Source organism: Lissotriton vulgaris, chromosome 9 (assembly GCF_964263255.1).
Source record: "Lissotriton vulgaris chromosome 9, aLisVul1.2, whole genome shotgun sequence".
Lineage (NCBI taxonomy): Eukaryota > Metazoa > Chordata > Amphibia > Caudata > Salamandridae > Lissotriton > Lissotriton vulgaris.
In genome coordinates, this window is record NC_141697.1 from 178,513,669 (window position 1) to 178,535,865 (window position 22,197).

The following is a 22,197-nucleotide window of genomic DNA, read 5'->3' on the forward strand; positions in this document are numbered from 1 at the left end:
GGAAGCAGGAGGTCCCAGAAGTCCTAGGCATCAGGAGGGACAATGTAGGGCCCAGGGACCAGCACACAGGGCAATCCAGCAAGGAACAGCCCCCATGGCGGTCCCTCCTGGGCCCCACCAGCAGCAAGCCCCCTCCTGTTGGGATCTAGCAAGAACTCCAGGCATCCAGGGGCAGAGCAGGGCACAGGGGCCAGCACACAGGGTCCTCCAGCAGGGAGGCAGCTCACATGGCGGTCCCTCCTGGGCCCCACCAGCAGCACACCCTTGGTAGATTCAAGTATCAAACAAGAACAAATTCATGGGGTCACAGCCCCTTATTTATCCAGCAAAAGCCTTTGTCACCCAGCGCAGGGCTTAGGGAAAACCAGATGCAACTGGTTTGGGAGCACCACTTGATTTGCTCAGCTCCTCTTCTCCTATGCACAGGATGGGTCAGGGACATCAGACGCACCACAGGGGGTGGAGCCAGCATTGTGGAGGGAAGGCCCAGCACTATTCAGGTCCCAGGTGCAACTCCTCCCTTCCATCTACATGCAGGTCTCCCCATTCACCACCGGGCAGACCCATCCTGACTCCTGGAGCCAAGCACACCAGCCAGCTCCTGTCAATCACAAGCCAGACAGACATTCACATTCACTGCACACAGAAATGCCAACTTCTAAAAGTGGCGCTTCTACACTAGTCACATTAAATCTGTGCACTCCTCCGTGCAGCATTTAATCTCACCAGTTTGCACATACCAAACTCGACCGTGCACTCCCCACACATCAGGAACTACCATGGACACTCATATCACCCATGCATTCCTATGGGAGGGCAGGCCAATCTCACCACACACACTCAGAGAGCGCACGCACTTTACACTGGGCCACAGTGCTAAAGTGCGCAGAGACCAGAAATCAACTAACATCATGTCACATTAAAAGGCAAAAAGTTCAGGGGTGAACCTGCCAAAAGTGCCAAGTCCAACCCGATGCTTGTAATCTCTCCAACAAGACGCTTTCCAATAATTTAGCAGAAGAGTTGAGAAGAAAGATCAGACAATAACATTTGGGGTCATCCTGGATCCCTTTTTAATTATGGCAATAATGAGTGAGGTACGCCATGAGGGGGGGTGGAAGACATATCCTGCTCCCACTGCATTAAATACCTTAGTTAAATGTAGGGCCCAGAGGTCAGGATGTTGTCTTGTAAGTAACCATTGGCACCCCCTCTGGACTGGGGGCTTTGCAATATAGGGTTGTTAGAGATGGCCTTCAGCACTTCTTCTTGGGTGAATACCAAATATCGTCATACTACCCCATCCTCATAGTTTAGAAGTTCCTGTTCTGGGTTAGGGTTGGAGAAAGTTGCACCAAAAAGGCCTACTCATTGAGTTGGAGCTATTGAGGATTCCAAGGCCTATGCCCCCAGAAAAAAGTTGCGCTTTCACCGTTTTCCAGAAAATTGCACTATCCTTAGTCTTTGCTGCTTGTAACAAAATGGACCAGGCTTCCTCCTGAAGCTCTTTCTCCCTATTCTTGACAATCTTTTTACAGGAGGATCTTGCTTCCTGGATCAGGGTGTCCCTTGGCACTGATTTAATAGCTTTGCCAAGCGACTCCGTGCCTTTGAACACTGGTAGCCAAACCATCACTTGGAGTTTTTGTCTTTATGGTTAGGCTTTGCAACCAGGTTAAGATAGACGGAATTTGAGAAATAGATCTGGGCTTCCAGGGATTCTTTATGATTAGGATATGGGGCTAGGGCTATCATAAAATGCTCAAAGTTACTTGATATTACATTTTTCGAGAAACTTGCTGGGTCAACCCCAGTCCATTTAATTCTTGTTCCATTCTTACCAGTGGGAGTATATTACTGATTTTCCTTCTGTATGGATTTTCGGGTATATTGAACCTTATAGTCAGGACCGGGGGTTATGACACCTCACACTATTTGCTCCCACCCGATTCCCCAAGATGCATGCTCTGATCATTTCTCAACCTCAGACTATGATAATCAGGCTCCACAGCCTCTACCTATGAATGTTGGTAATGGGGTATATTTGCCAATGCTTCCATGTTCCACATATTTCAAGCTAAATGTAATAAGATGTTTAGGGAGAGGCTGCTGGAGCTATGTTTAAAGTGAGTCATAATGGACCCCCCCCAACACCCTCCCATTTCCGCACGCCCGTGTCTTGAAACCCACTAATGTCCTTCAGATCCGTGGTACATGTTTTTATGTTAAAATCCCTAGCCCAGATGACATAGAAGTCACCCGTTAGCCCATCCAAAAAGCAGTTCAAATCTGCTTTTAAGGACTCTACCACATCCACCCTTGTGTTATCAAATCTGTTATAGAATTGATAATGAATGTCTTGCTTCCTTGCTAGAGTGAATAATATGAGCTGATACTGTGATGTGAGGGGACTCTTTTTCATTTGTGGGTCTTAGCTAGTAGAAATAAAAGTAATAAGCCCACCCTTGGCTCTGCCCATGCTTGAAGGAGTCGCCCTGGTGTTAAGAGAGAACAAAGCCATTTAGATTGATCTGAGCAGTTCCCCAGGTCTCCTGAATACAGTCAAATACATATATTTTTGCCAGTCCTGCATGTCCATTTTGTTGGTGATCCCAGCTATATTCCATCTGTTAACCCTAATCGTTGTCATCTCCTTCCCCAGGCTAACCATGTTCTTTAGATCTGCACGAGGCAGACTTTACATAGAACATACAGGGAAGGATTGACAATTTAGTCATCCCTGCTAATCCAATTAACTCAGGTGGGAAAAGCTGTTCAAAATTGGCACAGGAAAAAGAGGCATTCCCAGAGGACTGTAAAAGAAGCTGAGTGGTAAGACCTTAACGGAAGATAAAGATAATGCCCATCTAGCTGCCGTTCTGCATTCTCAGCCCCTTCTGCAGGCTCTTCCACAGGCACAGGGGCATTTCTTGCTTCCACCCTGGCCCTCAGCGCCTTTTGGTACTCATCCCTTTTGGTGAGGCCTGGAGTAGCAACTTTCAATTTTATACAGAAGGCTTTCAGCTGTTTCACATTGTAGGCCTCCAACCTTTCTTCCTCAAACTCTAGATCCATAGATGCAATAGATGCTGGTTTGCTCATGGCAATAAGAACTGGCAGTCTTTAGCAAAAATAACAGTTACAAGGAAAAAGAATTTTACCGAAAAAATTTATGTGGTGTTGTTTGATCTGCACTCACTAGTAGTGTACACCAATCACTGTATATGAGTCACAAATACAAGTGCAAATCCTCACTGCTGACCACCAATGTTAGAACTGGGTTCTCCAGTTGGCAATGGCTTGCACCTTTGTCCAAATAGGGACCCTTGTTTCTAGTCAGAGTTAAGGGGGCTACACTCCTAAAATAACCCTTGCTCAACCTTGTGGTAGCTTGGCACGAGCAGGAAGGCTTATCTCAGAGGCAGTGTGTAAAGCATTTCTGAACACATACAGTAATACAGTGAAAACACTGCAGTTGGACACAACACAGGTTTTATAAAAAAATAAGTATTCTTTATATAGACTTAACACAAGACCTAAACGACAAAAATCCACAATACAATAGTAAGAAAAGGACTTTAAGATGGTAGAAATAACTCCGTTCACTTTAGATGGAAAATGCAACATATTTCCCACAAAGTACCTTTGGATGCGTCACGCAAGATAAACCAAAGGTTTGCAGGGCGAACGATGCGTCAGTTCCTTGCTTCGGGGGAGGCGATGCGTCTGATAGTCAGTGCTTGCGCAAAGTAGGCGATGTGTCTGTTCCTTACCGGAGAGGAGGTGATGCAACGATCTTGAGGTGCAGCCGGGATGCGATGCGACAAAATGGCACCTTGATGCGATGCGATGATTCGTGCGATGCAGGAAGATGGCGCCCTTGACGCGATGCGACGACGAAGTTGATGCGTGCACGTGCGGCAACTCTGTACCTTTGGAGCCGCGACAGGCCCTGCTACATGCTTCACCGGTGATGCGACGGTGACCCTTGCAGTTACGACACGCTTCTCCGGTGATGCGACGACACACAGCTGCAATGGAGACACGCTCTCCGGTGATGCGACAGCAATCCTTGCAGTGGCGACACGCTTCTCTGATGATACGACGTCTGCGGATGCGACACGCTTCTTCTCTTGGAGTCGCGATTCCAGCTCCCAACAACACGCAGGCTTCTGCAGACAGAATTCCCAGCAAGGAAATTCAGGGGGGAGCTGGTGGTGAAGTCTTGTATCCCTGAGACTTTAGCAGGAGGCAAGCACAGATTCTTCTTCAAGATGATTAAAGTTGCAAATAAAAGTCTTTCTCCTTTCCATGGCAAAAAAGAGACCACTACAGGCCAACCCCAGCAATTACAACTGGCACAGGGGAAGTGCAGATTCTCTGGTTCTTTTTGATGTCCAGAAGTGATCTAAAGTCCTGGGGTCTGAGTCCCCCTATTAATAAACACAAATCTGTTGTCTCTGAAGGCAGAGAGTGTCTGTACCTAGTCCAAACCAGTTCTGGGTGCATTCTGACAGGGCACAACTTATTCCTTTGTCAGTATGGAACAGGGTCATCAGACACACCACAGGAGGTGGAGCCAGCATTGTGGAAGGCAGGCACAGCCCTATTCAGGACAAGGTGCTACTCCTTACACCACTCCCAATGCAGATAGGTCTATTCAGCCTTGTGCTGACTCACACTGTCTCCTGGAGCCCTCTCAGCCCGTGTCACTCACAAACCAGACATGGAATACACAACCTAACAGAGGCAGGCTTGGGTGGTTAGGCAAGAAAAGACCTACTTTATAAAAGTGGTATTTTCAAACACAGAATGTTAAAACCAACTTCACTAAAAGATGTATTTTATGATTCTGAGTTCAGGCATACTACATTTATTTTTCTACCATGTTCCCTGGGTCAGTTAGGATTATAAAATGTTATAATCAAACTGTCCATTCTGGCCTATGGGGACAGGTAGCAGTGCAATAGTGTAAAACTAACTTGGCTGTAATTCACTATCAGGACATGCTACACCCATCAGGGCATGTCCTACCTTTCACATACAATGCACCCTGCCCAAGGGCCTACCTTAGGTGTTGCTAACATGTACAAAAGCGATGGTTTACGGACTGGTAAGTGGGTGCACTTACCAAGTCAACATGACTGCACACAGGCTCTGCAATGGCAGGCCTGAGACACACTTTACAAGCTGCTTCTGTGGGTGGTACACCAGTGCTGCAAGCCCGCTAGCAGCATTTGATCTACAGGCCCTGGGCACACATGGTGCACTGTACTAGGGTCTGACAGGTAAATCAAATAAGCCAATCATGGAGTCACTAATCCAGTACAATAATTTACAATAGGGAGCACTTGCACTGTGGCACTGAATAGCAGTGGCAAAGTGCATCTAACTAGCAAGATTAGTTGGCGTGACCAAAGGTGTGGATTTGACACCCAAGGGAACTCGAGCTCGGCGGTGAAGGGTAGGTCAAGCAGCCGGGGCGCAGGAGACTAGAGTCTTGACTATTTGACTCATCCCTGATGCCTCACCCCGCCGACCCCTCATGTGGCAGTTAGTTCTTAACTATTAGGTATAGGACAACCAACACAGAGGTAATACAAACACAAACCCACACATGACACTAGCATGTGGTTTAATCACCTTTTTTAGGTCCTGATGAATCGCGGGTTACTACAGCCCACCGCGAGAAACATGTCGACCGTTGTACACTACTAGCCCCATCTAGGTTCACCTGAATTTACTCGTTGACTCCTAGTGAGCTAGCCCCCTGTTTTTAACTGCAGCGAGGGACCCCCTGAATAAAGTTCGTTCCAGGTACCCTTAGCTACATTTTAATATCCCTTTTTCACTACCACACACCACCCTGCCCACACACCCGCACCTCACCATAAGGCAGTTGGAAAAAGATCTCCGCCAAAGAGCCCCTCTTTGAGGTGAGCCCGTCGGGGATTGCACCGCCTCCCCGACGAGGAGCAACCGCCGATGATGAAGCATGACATCCTTCGGGGTGTGTGAGGCCAATCCATCCAACAAAATGGATGCCCTTGGGTGTCAAATCCACACCTTTGGTCACGCCAACTAATCTTCCCTCTAGTCACGCTCAGGAACAGTCCAGTACCCCCCTTGTTGCAACCATTGCCACGGGCACACACTGAGACTGGACCTTCCACTCCCTTGAGTGGTAATTGGTGCCCTTTGATCTAGCGATCTACCTTCTCCCCTCTATTTTAAACATCTAACTAGCAAAACATATCAAAACAGAGGAGACAACAGCAAAAAATGGAAGGGAGACTCACGTCATTGGTACCAGGTCTAACACCACCCCTATAGGATCTTCTATTAAGGCTAATGGGATTTCTTTATGCACATCTTCAGGAGGCTTGTACATAATTTGCTCCATTGTACAGCTTATAGAGGGTGTGTCATCTTGGGAGAAAGTTTCAGTTCCTTCTGCCAGAGGAGGAGTCGGAAGAGAGAGGGACAGGTACCTTTCGGCGAGTTCTATTTCTTTGTTCAAGACACTCACCGCCCTTTTTATATAACTGTCCATAGTTGGAACTTGTTGCAAGACTGATGAGGGGTGATGCCCAGAAACTGGTCCCAGGATGCTTGTTTCCGGTCCAGGGAGGACCTGGCTTGGCAGTTCGGGCTAGACTGTTTCCAAGAGGTTCAGGGTCAAGACTGATTTGCATATAGCTAGTCTAAACTAGGGTGGCATCGTGGTCAAAAGTACGAGGGATTTAACCCAGATCTTTCGACTGGGGGTGAATGTTGGATTTGCTCTGCATTCTGTCCATCATCTTTGTGTCTTTTGACAATTTTAGATATAGCACCCAGCCCTGTAGTCTTAATCTATACATATAAAAAGTAAAGTAAGTCTGTCTGTTTGTCCTTTATGCATTACTACACCATTCATCCGATCGGCATGAAACTTTGGGAAGTTGTTGAGTAAACTCCTGCGAAGGTTTCTGGCAAAAGAAAAAAAATGTGTTAAATATCGGCCCCCACACCTCCCAGGGCCCCTCATAATCTTTCCAATACTGAACGTTTACAGTTTAAAGTGCGACTCGCATTTGCAATGACCATCAACAAAGCACAAGGACAATCGCTGCAAGTGTGTGGACTAGATTTGTAGAATCCGTGCTTTTCACATAGACAACTGTATGTGGCCATCTCACGCGTCGGAAAACATTCTGACTTATTCGTGTACGCACCAGACGGAAAAACAAAAAATACTGTGTATCCACAAGCACTCGAATAAATAAACAGACTTCAAACAACACTTTAAAATGTTTTCCATATTAAAATGAATACGTTTCAATAAAAATGACACAACGTAAAGCTAGTATATATATATATATATATATATATATATATATATATATATATATATACACACACTTTTTTTACATGGCACAGTCCCTTTTTCATGACATGAGTTACTGCAGTGCCTTTAAACTGCAGCTCAACCACAGCACAATGGAGGTCTCTGGCGCTGTACATTTAAAAATGACTCACGGCGGCCCACATTTGGCGTATGAACATCAGGCAACTAGTGCAATTTCTTTGCTAAATAACACAGTGATATAATGGTAACATGTTGATCTAAATGTATTACGATAAAATAATGTCTTCTGTCATATGCTCTTGTTTTTAATCCTAGCACTTGGTAGCCAGAATAAAAAAATGTGGTAAACCCGTAGCTAGTTTTAACACCACATCATTCCCTGCACTGCACCTCTCACTATGCCAGGTTAGCTCACATTGGGTTTTATTAATAACCCCTCTCACGAAAACATCCCTGAGCTCCTCCCAAGCAGCAAGGGGTTGTAGCCCGTATCATGACTAGGCTTCATGAAGCGAGGAGGATTCCCAATGCTGAAGCATGCCACCTCCCGTGGGTGAGGGAAACCGTTCTTTAAAGGGTCGCCTTCTTATAGCCAACTTTTGTCATTTCTCAACCAATTCTTATACATCAGAGGGTGTTTTGTGTTACTGAAATTGGAGAGTGTACCCTCGCTGGTCTTCAAATCGCCTCTGGCCCTCTTTGTGTGTACAAATACACTATAAGAACATACACATTTTTACACACAACATCCAAGAACTTTGCAGTACATGTATCCCTATTTTAACCATGTCGTTGAGTCAACACTCCCAAAAAAAGCGAGAAAACCTTATAGGAAAGGGATAAGTACCACAATTAAAGCTGGCTAAGGAAAACACCATTTCTTCTAAGAAGTCCTAACAAGGATTTGCACAGTATAAACCTTCTATATCCAATGTTTGTCACAATGGGGTAGCCAAAACTAAAACTACAGCCTTCTAGGATAATCTGTAGACTTTAATATAAAGTAATAATAATCCACACTTGAATGCCTATTTATTTGGTATACATTTTCACAATAAATACGTCAAGCCTAGAGTCTTTATCAGAACATGTCATAATAAACAAGTCAGGCCTAAAGCCAATATTATTGGCTTGCCACAATTACCAACCCCATCCCGCTGGTCAAGTATGAGCTTTACACTAAACCAAAATGAGCAATACAAACAGCCTGTTTAGTGGAACACATATATCCAGCCCAATCAAATTGTGTACTCAGGCGAACCAACATTTGAGAAAAGCCTAAGCCAATTTCTCAGTAGTACTCGGAAGGCTATTTTTGGTTAACCACATACGCAATAGTTGTACTGTCAGCCAAGACCTAAAAGTCCATGTAGATTAGTGAAGCCCAGGGTATTCTATTCTGCTCTCAAAAACAAAACTGTACTCTGAAGCCTGAAGTTAATGATGGAAAGGGAGGGTGCCTTGTCTGGACCTGCGAGTCATTCCTCATGACGGCCCTCCTCCAATCTTTGCTGCTGCCACGGAAAACTAAACACTGTAAATTACCTAGTTTTCTAAGACACTTTAGCAGCATTACAATGTCACGTGTATTCCCCTGAAAGATCAAGCTCAGGTAGCCATTCTGCTGCTGGCTCAGGCAGTTGGATAAATAAAGAAAATAAATCATAATTGAGTGGAGGGGGAACAACTTTTTTCATGTGGAAGCACAGAACTTCTGCAGAATCAAAACATGTACTCTTGGTTGCCAACATGTATGTGAAGTCAAATCCCTCCCTGTAGAACTTCGGGGAGCTCTTTTTTAGGTTGATCACATTACGTCTGGCGACAGGTGCGCTGTCAAGCCAGACCTAAAAAGGAGTGAACAAAGAAGGCATCCCTGTTTCTGCCCATTCTGGATAGCTATATGGGCTGTAAACCCCATTACTGTTCAGCACCAAGTATCAGAGTGCAGAGCAATTAAGAGTTTGAATAAACATGCAGTGATTCCTAGGGTAACTCAGCTCGCCATAAAGTGGGTCTACTTAAACTAACAAAAACTGTGGTAAATAAAAGCAACGTATACTGGCTGTTTTTTTTACATCAAATTATATTCATATAAAATAGTATGAACTACAACAAAATGATACAAGACAAAAAGGTGGAAGAGAAAGCCAGATTGTTCAATGGAAAGAATTTCCCTCTCATTAACCCACACTTGAAGATGTTCTAATGTACAGATTACCACTAGCATCCACAAGATCAACTTGTCATTAATTCAGTGGCAAGGTTCTAGAGACCTTTTTATGACAAGCAACAATATTACTTCCTTTCCAAGAATTTGGAACAGAACTTGACCAATGGCATTCTCTAAACAACGGACATAAAAAGGCAACCCAGCTAACTGAGTCCTTTTAGATCTGGGCTAGTCAAAACCTTCAGATTTTACTAAAATTATATGTTTCCTTAATTAAAGTGACTTTCAGCCACCTCTCTTCATCCGTGGGTCTGTTGTGTCATTCACATTTTGCTTCTGCCCACTACATCATTCAGCCTGGGGCTGTGGGTCAGCCTACTTAAATCACTGGTTATTCTCACTTTGAGTGACTGCATTCTGCTCTCCCACAATGAGCACGTCTGCATACAAGGTAGTTCTATTAAGTGTCAGTGTTTTTGCTTCACTTTATAATTACTTTAGTGCTGCCTTTGTGTTTAGGTTATTATAAAGCAACAATGGTCCTGGACCAATTATTCCTGGAAGTATTAGATTAACAGGATTATTATTTCAACCTATTTGACCTTACATTAATCAGCTCACAGCTGTCTGTAAATCGTTAAAAAATTCAAAACAAACAGATGTGCAGAAAAACCACTAAGTATTATTACAATACATTTATTTACTCATTTAAAGGAACAATTTTTAGAGGGTCTTAAAAGAAGGAGAATGTTCTTGGGAACGTGTAAGAAAAAGTGCTCAAGTGTGTATATATAAAGAGTCAAGAGAGCTAAAAGTGTGTAGAAACGCAAAGGGCATACATTTACAAGGATGTACAAAACGGATATCAAATAAACAGTTGGATGCAACCTGGCCACATGCAAAAATGTTATTAGAATTATATTTTCCTAGAGTTGTAAGGAGAGTTTCCTTAAGGCTATAATAAACAGGGGTAATGGGGAAGGGGGAAATGGTCCAGGTGCAGTAGGGGGTAGCGTTGACGTTTCGATCCAGCTTATCAGCAACGGAGGGACTTTAATAACTCAGCCATGCGGATCTTCCTCAAGACAAGGGGACAGGTGAAGTGACCCTACAGAATAAAAACAAGGAACTTAGAACCGGGACCTAATAGGTTACCAAGGCGTGGTGTCTGCACAACAAACGGCAGGAGTAATGTGTTAAACCCATCTCATCAATCTTGCAATGCTCAATTGTAGTCCAAATACTGGTTACACCAATGCCTGCAATTTAATAATAACAACAACAGTTGTTGTCAAGAATCCATAAGGATTGTTCAATAAAAGCACACAAAGAACTGACTGTGGCAACTCACCCATAAAGTGGCAAGGACCAACTAAGGACAAATCCCATTATTCAGTTGGTTTAAACAAAGATGGTGGTACCCAAACCATCCAAGAAGCTTAATATTCAGGCCTGCATGTGTGGCAAGAGTTTGCTGAATGAATCAAGCAATCCAGGGCACAGCGTAATGTATACGACTAGAAGAAAGGAAGGGAATTCTTATTAAGAATACTGTCTAGGGAGCGTGAGGCGTCCCTGCGTTGTGGTCGGTTGTGAAAGATAATTACCTGGAGACGATCTGATCGACATCCTTACTCCAACGTGGTAGCAGCCAAAAGACCAGCAATCCTCTGGAGCATTTATACTGAAAAAAGGGGCGGTGGCTTTGAAAGGGGGCAGTGTCTACCACATGCGAGTAAAAAGGTTTGAAGGACTCAATGAGCTCGCAGTTCCTGTAACGTCTTCAATATAATTACAAAAAGGCCTCAAGGTGCGATGTCACAATTCTAATATTTAGATAGATTCAATCGTTTTATTGGTATTAAACCTGACAATGTACAATTAAACAAAAAACGCTCCTCAATATACAACATGCCTCAAGGTGCAGTGTCACAATTCAGATATAGGAATCAGTGTGTATCGGCAAATAGCGACCAGTGCTAACACTTGGATATATTCACAGATTTAAGTACCAAACTAGTGGTGCGCAATTATTCCAAATTAATCTAAATATAACTTATAAAGCCACAATTACATTTCACATTGAACATAAATACGGACATTAGAAAAGAATAGACACAGTAAGTCATCACATCTTAAGGCATAGGACGCCAATTTACAGAAGGAACAACCAGTATTGGGTTAAAAATCAACCTGTACATCTGTGTTATACAGCAGATTGCCATGAAATTATGCATTCAGAACCTACTGTCAACAAGCATTGCTGAGTGTGGACACCTGTCTGGTGATCTCCTCGTATTCATGTAATCCTCTCGTTACTGTATCAAAGTGATGTATCCATCTACACTTGCATGAGCTCAGAACTCTACCAGAGTCCCCTCCCAGGGGGTTTTGGTGTACGTTCTCTATTACACATCAACGTAGGCTCTCTGGTGTGTGTCCAAATGATGTAAAATGTTTCACGAGGGGTGCTCCCTGTACCTGGCACCGTATACGACTGCAGTGTTACAGGATATGGGACTTTACTTTTTGTATTGTTTGTCCGATATATACAAAAGCACATGCACAGGAAATTGCATAGATTACCCCGCTGGAGTTACAGTTAGTGTGATCTTGAAGTGTGCGTTTGTAGTTGTTGTGTGTGAAAGTTTTCAATTCATTGGCCATGGGACACGCCCTACATTGCCCACATTTAAAATGTCCCTTCACGGGCGGGATGTTCCATAGTGTCATCTGTGAAGTTCTCGGTTCTATGGGTAAACATGTTCCCTTACTTTCATGCCTTTGCGGAACGCATGCATCGGGGGTGGAAGTCCAACAAGTTCATCTGTCACCAGGTGCCAGTGGTTGTTTATAATTTTCTTGATGGTATTGCTCTTTGTGCAGAATGTAGTCACACAGACTAATCTGTCTTGATCCTTAGATCCAGGTCCAGGGACCATTGAGGAATACCCCATTGTTAATAATGGCCTTTGTGTTTAGAGTCTGATGGGATAGCAGGACTTTTTCCACCACAGGGCACATCACAGCTTTATCAGTTCCTTTTTCAGCCTCCTTTAACCAGACTAATTGAGTCCATTTGAAATTGCTCTATACTCAATTCTCCTCCTTTCACTGTGTCTGCAGTAGACAAAGCGAAAAGCTTCAATAGTATACGATATGAATTCACAAGCGCACAATTCTTAAGAACACATTGATTCTGGACTCAGTTTCACCATTGGTTCTTTAATACATTTTACCCAGAAAGAAACCAAACTTTATTGGGTTTAATTTGCATCTTTCCTGACTTCTTTCCTTCTTTGTTTCTTTCATTCCTTGATTCTTTCTTTCCCTTTCTTTTTTTCTCTGTCCTTATTTTCTACTTTCTCTCATTCTTTCCTCTTTTTCATTTTGGCTTCTTTACTTTTTCACTTGTTCTTTTCTTTCAGTCTCTGTTTTTCTTTTGGTTTTCTTACATTCATTTTTTTTCCTTTCATTTTTCTTTCATTCTTTTGGACCTTCTTTATTTCCTTCTCAAAGACAGGAGGCTGACAGGATAACTGGATTTTTTTTAGGTCTGTGCTAGCCAAGACCTTTTGAAATTATGTGTATAACAATTACTTTTTCAGCCACACATCATCCATTTGTCCATGGCTGTGTTATTCTCATTTTTAGGTCTCGCCTGGCGTTAGTAGCGCGCATGCGCTGCTCTCGCCATGCGAGGAACGTTTGGAATCAAAACGGATTCCAAAGCGAGCACGCAAAGGGACAGAAGATGTGCACGCGAGGACTGGATGCTTCACTTGCGGCGTGACACACTGGGGACTTTTTTTATTTAGACATCCTTCTGACATCACTTGTTTTTTGAGGGTCTGCAATCCCAAACGCAGTGCACATCTGGAAGTGATTTACCGTCCAGGCCCTGTTTTTCTTTCATTTGCACGTTTAACCTTTCGCTTTATTTGGATTACTCCGCATTGCAGCGGTATCATGAAAATATGGAATGAGGTCAGTAGGGGGAGCGCACGCTCTTTCATAAATGTATGCTGGGAGTCCATCCGCCATGCAGGACACCTCGAAAAGACCCGCTGCTACCACCAGAGCTGCTGGACGTCTCGTGGGAGACAGAATTCAAACTAGCTGCGGTACAGCGTAATGCTCAGGCAGTTTGTCAGGATTAACATCTTTCTAGTTAGTGGTTCGCGTTACCTTCAGCATCATGTTACCGTCTTGAGCTCTCCAAAGTTTGGAAATTGATGAAGGCTGAAGGTAAGGAAGTAACGGGGCTGGGGGTGGTCACCGGGACTGGTGCCTGATGGATGCTGGAAGCTGTCAGTGATGGGGCGGAAGGGACTGCGCACCGTACGATAAGGGAGACCGATTTTGGTGCAGTGTTACATTGAAATTGTTGAGGGCACTATTTTTTTAATAAAATAGCGCCTTTTCCCTTCTAGTTACTCACACTACACTGAATTGGATGGTCTCTTTTATTTTCTTTGCCTCGTCTATAGTTTCGGATGGAGGCGAGTACGCACCTTTCACTTTACTAAAAACTCCCCTCCATGTTTAGAAATGCAGTCTTCCTACTTAAACCAAAATGTCCACTTTCCGTGAACATTTACGTTTTAGCTTCTGCCTCACAAAATAGCCCTAAGTGCAACGGAAGTCAATTAAGAAACGCACCGAGTTCTCAGCCATTTTACTGCCAGCCCGCCAGGTGGAGCGTTCCCCTACCTTTTTTTATTTATACAGGTGAATTCTCATAGACACCTGTCTGGGCTGAAGATATTTTCAAATATGGAGCTTGTCACATGCTGCAGTGTTCCTAACTCCGAAGCAGGCGGCAGAGGGAAGCGTGCCCTCTGCCTGCACCTTTGCCAGACCCTCTCCCTCCCTCCTTGGATTGTTGGACAGCCCTTTGTGTCTCTGGCTCTCGTCATGTGACCTCTCTTTTCACAGCCAGACAGCAGCCCTCCCAGGGCTTTCGAGAGTTGTTTGCAGCGGGCAACTCCAACCACTGTCAAACACACATTTCCCAAATTCTCAAGGCGCTTGTTTCGTGCAACCACACACACATGCCCCTGCTTTGGACTTTATCGTCTCTGCCAAGGTGAGCAGGCTTTTGTTTCTCTCTGAGTTAACTGGATTAAAACGCATATATGTTTTTTGCTATCTTTCCTACTCCTGTCTGGTGTTACTCTTTCATAACAATGTATTTTCAGCTCGGTGCACAACAAATATTGTGTTCTCCTTTATTTTCTTTAACAAATCCTCATGAGAAAGAAATAACTGCCTGTGATTGCTAAACATACAGTGTTAATGTTTACTTTTGGGGTTTGACTATAAATCCAATTACTTGGCTTGCTCTTTCTTTTATTAGTATTTGGCAGGATAATGCAGCTGTCAACCATGTGTTGGTCCTATTAGGGCTCTTTTAGAGTTTATTTAAGGAGTTTTCTTTTTTCATTTCTCACATCACCACAATATTTCAGTACACTTTATCCGATTTAGTTCTCAGCCACGCGTTTTCCAAAGCTGTTTGGGCATTAACTACAATTAGCAGTGCCCACTTCTCATCAGATAATTATTGGTAACAAACTATGCATACACCTTTCAACAAAGGATCCCCTTTTTCCGGATACAGTATCCTATGTTATCGACTTTCGTAACAGCTGTTCACCAGCCACTTCCTGCTACTGTAGTGTTTTGCACAGCCAGAAACTGTACATCAATTCCATGTCATCTTTCTATGTGTTGCATTGTTTATTCACTTCCCAGCTTGTTGTCACTTTGCACTTGTTTCACTTGCTTCAGTGACGGGATTTATTGTTGTCACTGTACACACAAACATGTGGCATTACACAAGGAAATGCACACAGGGAAGTACACCACATGAATCTGAGCAAATTTAAAGACTTCTCCCATACTTTTCTAAATCAATCTTTAAACTTAATGGAAATTAAGTTAAAGCCATTACCTTTGCTATACAATACCATTAGCAAAGCAAATGGCTTTAACTTAATCAAAGGCAAGACCTATTCCATTTTCAATGCTTGTTCTTCCACCCACTCGAGTATGCATCTAGGGGCAATGCATCAGCCCACTTCAGCCATTGGCTGACTTGACAATGAATTATGGCATGCTGCCCTTTCACAATGACCTCAACCCCACACAAACGTATTTCCTATATTGCCAGGGAGTACCTATTATAATATGAGCTTTTTTGAGACCCCAAAAACATTTTTACCTTTTGACATTTTTGCCTTTTGACAATTTTTTTTGTTTTGATTGCCGAATGCCCAGCAGCTTCTTTAACAATAACATTTAGCAAAAATCAGGTTTATACAAGAATTGACAAAAGGCTGGCGGCCAACACCAGACCTATAGGCTGTGCCCATACTTGTTTATTTATTGTCTAGCCTTGTTTACGTAATTCGACATTTCATTAGTAGAAAGGCAAAAGAGGGCAGGTGAAACTATATAAGCAGCTTAGATGACAAACAAGGTATTAAAAATTAAATGTGCTGGGGTCTATAATAAAATGTATTTTTTGTGGGCTACTGATTGAGTGTCAGTCAACATACAAGTTTTGACAAGTTTGAAAAAGGAAGGAAAGAAATGGAGCACTGGTGAGAAATCAATGATTTTGACATTTTCAAGAACGCCCACTCTAATAGTTTTGATTAAAGTTTTTTGTTTAAATGATTGTGGTATGCAGTCTGGTAACAAGGAACCGAAAATGACCTAAAAAAAAAATCCCACTTTTTTAGCTTAATATTAGGTCAGGTAATATTCACAAAGCTCAACATCATCCAACGCCAACCTTTTAAACAACACTTGTTATGAAAAGTGGTACAAAATCCAACTCGAGAAAAATTCTAATTTCTGTATCAGAGCAATAAACATGAACAAGGACTTACGGGAGAAACTTCTTTCTTTCCGCATGATACACGTAGCGTGGAACATCATATGCCCCAATGATGTTAAAAATCTGTTCTCTGAAAAACAATGCAATGCAAATAAGAATTATTCTCTGAACTGAAGGCCAAGTGTCACTTCCACATTGTTTTACAGTGTATATAGGGAGATGGGAGAAAGAACTGTTGGACTTATAACCATTGTAAAGATGTTCACCAAGGAAGCTACAGGGGGACTTCTACAGTCTAGTGAGAAGGCTGCAAACATTGAGATTGTCCTGTGCAGGATGGAGTGGTGGCCCAAGCGCACAATGGCATCTGATGCCATGGTCACTTTTTAATTTTTTTATTATATTTTGTTAATTTTATCTAGTGTAAAAATAACTTTTAATCAGAACCAATGTGCCACTCACGCTGAACGTGATTGTGCTGGAAGCGGAGTCTTACATCTTACTTACAAATATAATTTGAGGATTAGCTCCGAGGGATTGATAGTATAAACTGACAGAATGGATGAAGGGGGCGTGGCTTGACTGTGGGCGATGGCGGACGCTTAAGTGAGGAGCTCCACACCAGACGCCCATTAATCCTGTTGCCAGAGCTCATCGGGGCTGCCCAGATCTGCCCTGCTGCTACGACTGCACCCGGAAGGTGATAGAGCACCGCGGAGTGGGTTGCAGCGATTCCTGGTGCCGGGAATCGAGACAGGCGCTTCTCGGAGCGGTCTTCGGGGGGAGGACCCTAACTTCCTGCATGCCTGCGGCAGTCCGTCCGCTACGCGACGCCCAGGCTTGGTATTGCACGCAGGCCTCGGATCACGCTGCTGCCAACCCCAGGGGCTTCCGCCGAGCGCGCTGAATGGGGGCCCGGCTGAGGAGGAATTGAAGGTCTTGGAGGGAAGGAGCGGAGCGGTGTGCACTGGGAGAGGAGTCTGGAGTACTGAGGTTCGCGCTGCCCAAAGGTGAGACACGCGCGGTTGTGGCTCCGATCAGAGAAGACCATCACCCTCACCTGAAGCAACAACATTTCACAGTTTGTGGTACCGGCAATATAAGGGCACGACACAGGGAGCTAGGGAGCGAGTGTGCCTGGGCTCTGGCTGCGGGTGCGCGACACGACCTGGCCGCCATATTAGGATTGCGCTGTATGCTCTGGACTGTGCCTGCTGCTTCACCATACAAAAGGGGGTGGTGATGGACGGAGCATCAGGACCAATCAAACACTCACACCCAGTCAACAAATGTGGGTTTAATCCACCACCGTTCTGTAGCCCACTCTGCCACCCCGGTTCAGACATGACCATATGCAAATCAGTCTGACCCTGTGCTTCATGGGAACAGTCCAGCCCGAACTGCCAAGCCATGCCTTCCCTGGACCGGAAACAAGCTTCCTAGGACCGGTTTCTGGCATTACAGTCGTTTTCAGCCAGGCTTGCTTGAATCCAGTGGCAAAGTGAGCAAGGGACTCATGTCTGAGCATACCCGGCGAACAAAGCGGTACAAAAGAGGGTGGTGATGGACGGAGCATCTGGACCAATCAAACACTCACACCCAGTCAACAGATCTGGGTTTAATCCATCACTGTTATTTAGCCCACTCTGCCACCCCAGTTCAGACATGGCCATATGCAAATCAGTCTGACACTGTGCCTCATGGGAACAGTCCAGCCCGAACTGCCAAGTCGGGCATGATTGTTGATGTTACTGGTAGTGCGTGCGAGAGAGCAGTATCTATCCTGCATGGGTTCGTAGGATTGATGATCCCACTGACTGCTTACACTGGGGGCCTGATAGTTGCAGCCACCTTGTAGCAAAAGCCGCGTATATCTACTTGGGGCTCAGAGCTTCCCCTACTGCGGACTGCACTGCCATGGGCACACCCAAGAATAAAATCACCGGGTCCACGCAGGATCCAGATGGCAGGGCAGCTGAGCGCCTACAGACGGGCTCGGGAGATCCGCTCCAACGGCAACTGCAACAGATTCTTGATGCCATCTCTGACACCAAGGCCACCCTTCACCAGGATATAAGTACAGTGGCGGTGGGCCTGGGCCTTCTATGCGAGGAGCACAAGAAATTGTCAGAAAGGATCAGGCATAATGAGACTTCTGTGCCAGATCTCTTGCCGGCGCAGAAAGCGACAGATCAACAGCTGAGTGCCGTCACAGACAGAGTCAGTGCCCCGGAACGCAGGGCTGAAGATGCGGAAGGCCGCAATCGACAGATCAACGTCAGAGTGGTAGGTTTACCAGAGGGAATCGGAGGGAGTGATATGGTGGCTTACCTGGAACATTGGTTCAAAACAGTAGTGGCCCCAGAGGGGCTGACGTCCTTTTATACTCTGGAACGCGCCCACAGAGTGCTGGCTAGACCCTTGGCTCCAGGGAGGCCTCTGAGACAGATAGTGGCCCGCCTGCTTCACTTCTGGGACAGGGACATTCTGCTGCAGAGAGCAAGGATGGAGGGCCCCTTTCAAGTGAGCAATAGTAAGGTCACCCTCTATCGGATTGCACTCTGGAAGTTCAGCGCAAGTGAGCTTCCTATATGGAAGTCAAAAAAGCTCTGCGAGACGAGGGACTGCAGTACTCCCTGATGTTCCCAGCCCAGCTGCGCATTGTGCTCAACAACACCACTCGCTCCTTTGATTCTCCTTCTGAAGCGTGGGCCTGGCTGGAAGGCTACAAGGGGGGACCTGGCGGCTGACATGTCCGGAGAGGGGACGACTGCAAAGACCAGACGTTCTGGATCACGGGGACTACGGAGATCAAGGAGGAGAGCCCAGGTACCGCCTAGAGCAACACAATCTACGAAGGAGCAGGCTGCAGCATTACAGGCGGTGATATCCTTATCCCAGACTCAGAGTCTGCCTCCAACGGATGAAGATGCGGGGTCCGATAAGGACTCTGCAGACAATGACTCTGACATGTATGTCGAATGGTAGCAGCCTGAAATTACCAGCGGTGACACCACAAAGTGTAGATGACATTGTGTGACCTAGCTATTAGTTCCTAGCAGTAATGTTTTACTTTCCCTCTATTACTATAATACCCTGAGTGGGGTCCCTGAGCTTGCATTGATTCTTCGCAGCTGGTGCCTCACGAGCTGGGAACATGTCCCCGGTCAGTCGCGTCCACCACTGCCTCTGAAGTAGTCGGATGTTTTATTTAATTTTAGGTTCTTAAGGTTTGGATGGGAGCTTGTTTTATAGTTACTGTCCTTGGGACGGGGAGTTGGGGTTGTTTTCTGGGGACCCAGGCGTGGCACCACTGGTACTCGGCATGACTGTTGGGCACAGATATCACTATGGGATTGTTGGTGGTATTAAAATGCATATCTTGGAATGTTAGGAGCCTGCACACAATGGGCCGCAGTTATAAGGTACATGCTTATTTTATACGTAGGGGGGATTCAGGTAGCCTTTATCCAAGAAAGGCATATCACAGGCCAAGAGGGTATTGCAGGCTACAGCGTAGATGGAGGGGCCAAGTTCATTATGCCGCTTATTCTGCTTTTGCGCTGGGTTTCTTAATTTGGGTTAGAGTGGGGGGTCTCCTTTCAGCTAGTACAGCAGCTCACGGACCCCGAGGGCAGGTATGTGGTGGTGTTGGGCCTTCTCAATGGCAGTGATATTACGCTGTGTAGCGTTTATGCGCCTAACATTGATCACCCGTCCTTCTTCGCTCAGCTCTCTGGGAAGCTGGCGCCTTATTTGACCAGCCCTGTTCTTATGTGTGGGGACTTTAATTCGGTCACTGATGTCTTGCAAGATAGGTCTCATACGCCCCTCTCTACTGCCCCTACCAATAAGATAGCTAGAGCTAGGAAGGCCTGGCAGGAACACTGGGGACTGGTAGACACATGGAGAGTGCATCACCCGACTGACAGAGACTATTCCCTTTTCTCTGGCCTTCACGAACTTCATGTTCGGATCGATGCTATACTCTGCTCCCCAGAACTGCCCACTATGACCACGCATAGTGAATATCTCATCAGGACACTGTCAGACCATAACCCATTGCTGGTCAGGGTTGGGTGGTCTTGTGTGCGCTCGGTAATTCCGAAATTGGCGGTTAAATTCTGAGCTTTTAGACGATGGAGTCTTTCGGGAGGCTATGGACACTGGGGTGACTCAATATTTTTTAGAGGACGAGGGATCGGCGTCTTCGATTGCTGTGGAATGGGACGCCTTTAAAGTGGTGGTGAGGGGTCTGTGCATTTCCAATGTGGTTAGGATCAGGAAGACCTTACTCCAGGATCTAGATTCTGCTGATGGATTCTTAAGAGAATAGGAGTGCGTTCGACCTGATCAGCCTCAAAGACACAGGGCCTTACTGGAAGCGAGAGAAGCAGTCGCTGTGGAAGTTGAAAGACTGCGCTGTTTCGACTGTAGGAAGTATGTTGCACGCGTTCATACTGAGAGAGATAAATCTGGCACCCTCCTGGCTTGGTTGGCCAACCCATAGCGGCAGCGATTGCCTATCTTAGAATTATAGCCTATCGGGGGAACTTTGTTGCACACAACAGAGAATAAATGAGCAGTTACATACATATTACACTGAGCTTTACCAGAGTAAGGTTGTGATGAATGAGGTGATCTTCAGAGAGTTTCTGGAAAAGACCAATCTCCCAGTAATTGCTAACTCAGAAGCTGAACAACTTGGTCAAGAAATCACACTGGGGGAAGTGAGAGGTGCGATTAAACATATGGCGAGCAAGAAGTCCACCGGAGCAGATGGGTTGCTGGTCGAATTTTATCTCACCTACATAGATCTAATTGCCCCTAAATTAGTGACTCTCTATAATGAGCCAAAGAAGATGGGACAGCTTCCTGCCTCTACCCGTGAAGCGAAAATAATCCCCCTTCTGAAACCGGGAAAGTCACCCTCAGATAGAACCGCGTACAGGCCACTGTCTATGCTTCCTACAGATTATAAGATTTTGAGTCGGATACTGGCGGCCCTGTTGCTCCCCCATATGACCCACTTGGTCCACGCAGACCAGGCGGGATTTATTCCAAAGCGAAACACAGCGGTAAAAGTGCTACAGCTACTCCGCATATTGGAATCTGACACGTATTTGAGGACATCAGCTGCCATATTCTCAGTAAATATTGAAAAGGCCTTTGATAGTCTAGAAAGGCCTTATTTATTTCATGTTATGTGCACATTTGGACTGGGGGAGGACTTGGTGAATTGAACAGCATTGCTATATAGATTCTCTACGGCCTGCGTTAAGACGGGGGGTTTGATCTCAGATACATGTGCGGTGAGCAGAGGGACACGTCAGGGTTGCCCACTCTCCCCTCTATTATTTTCTTTGGCTATTGAGCCATTAGCGGCCCATGCCGGGACGTCGATACAGGGGTTTTGATGTTCATGGCGGTATTCAATACATTGCGCTTTATGCTGATGACCTACTTATGTTCTTAGCGGACACAGAAGCTGCCCTCGTTGGGGCGATACGCTTGCTCCAAGATCTCAAATTGATGGCGGGCCTTAAGGTGAATTGGGAGAAGTCCTGCCTATTTCCCGCTGCTCCAGTGAGGGAGGGTCCTTCGAGTACTGGTGGAGTTTGTTGGGAGTATAATAGCTTGACTTACCTGGGGACTCGTATTTATCATACTCAGGCAGATCTGTTGGAGGGAAACGTAGGCAGGGCCATCTGGCGGCTTCAGGGCAGTATGGAGTTCTGGGTGACGTTCCCACTATCTGTGGCGGGCCGAGTTGCCCTGCTTAAGATGGTGGCATTACCTAGACTCATATATTATTTTGGGACCCTT

The 22,197-nt window shown here is 45.3% G+C and overlaps 1 protein-coding gene across 1 annotated transcript in view; it reads right to left on the minus strand.

The window, feature by feature from the left end:
• POLE2 (DNA polymerase epsilon 2, accessory subunit) overlaps positions 1–22,197 on the minus strand; it is a 404,236-nt gene that overhangs the window by 268,043 nt on the left and 113,996 nt on the right. Inside the window, exon 4 of the mRNA XM_086936593.1 lies at positions 16,424–16,501. Within this exon, the coding sequence (XP_086792719.1) occupies positions 16,424–16,501 (78 nt within the window). The remainder of the gene's footprint in view (positions 1–16,423; positions 16,502–22,197) is intronic.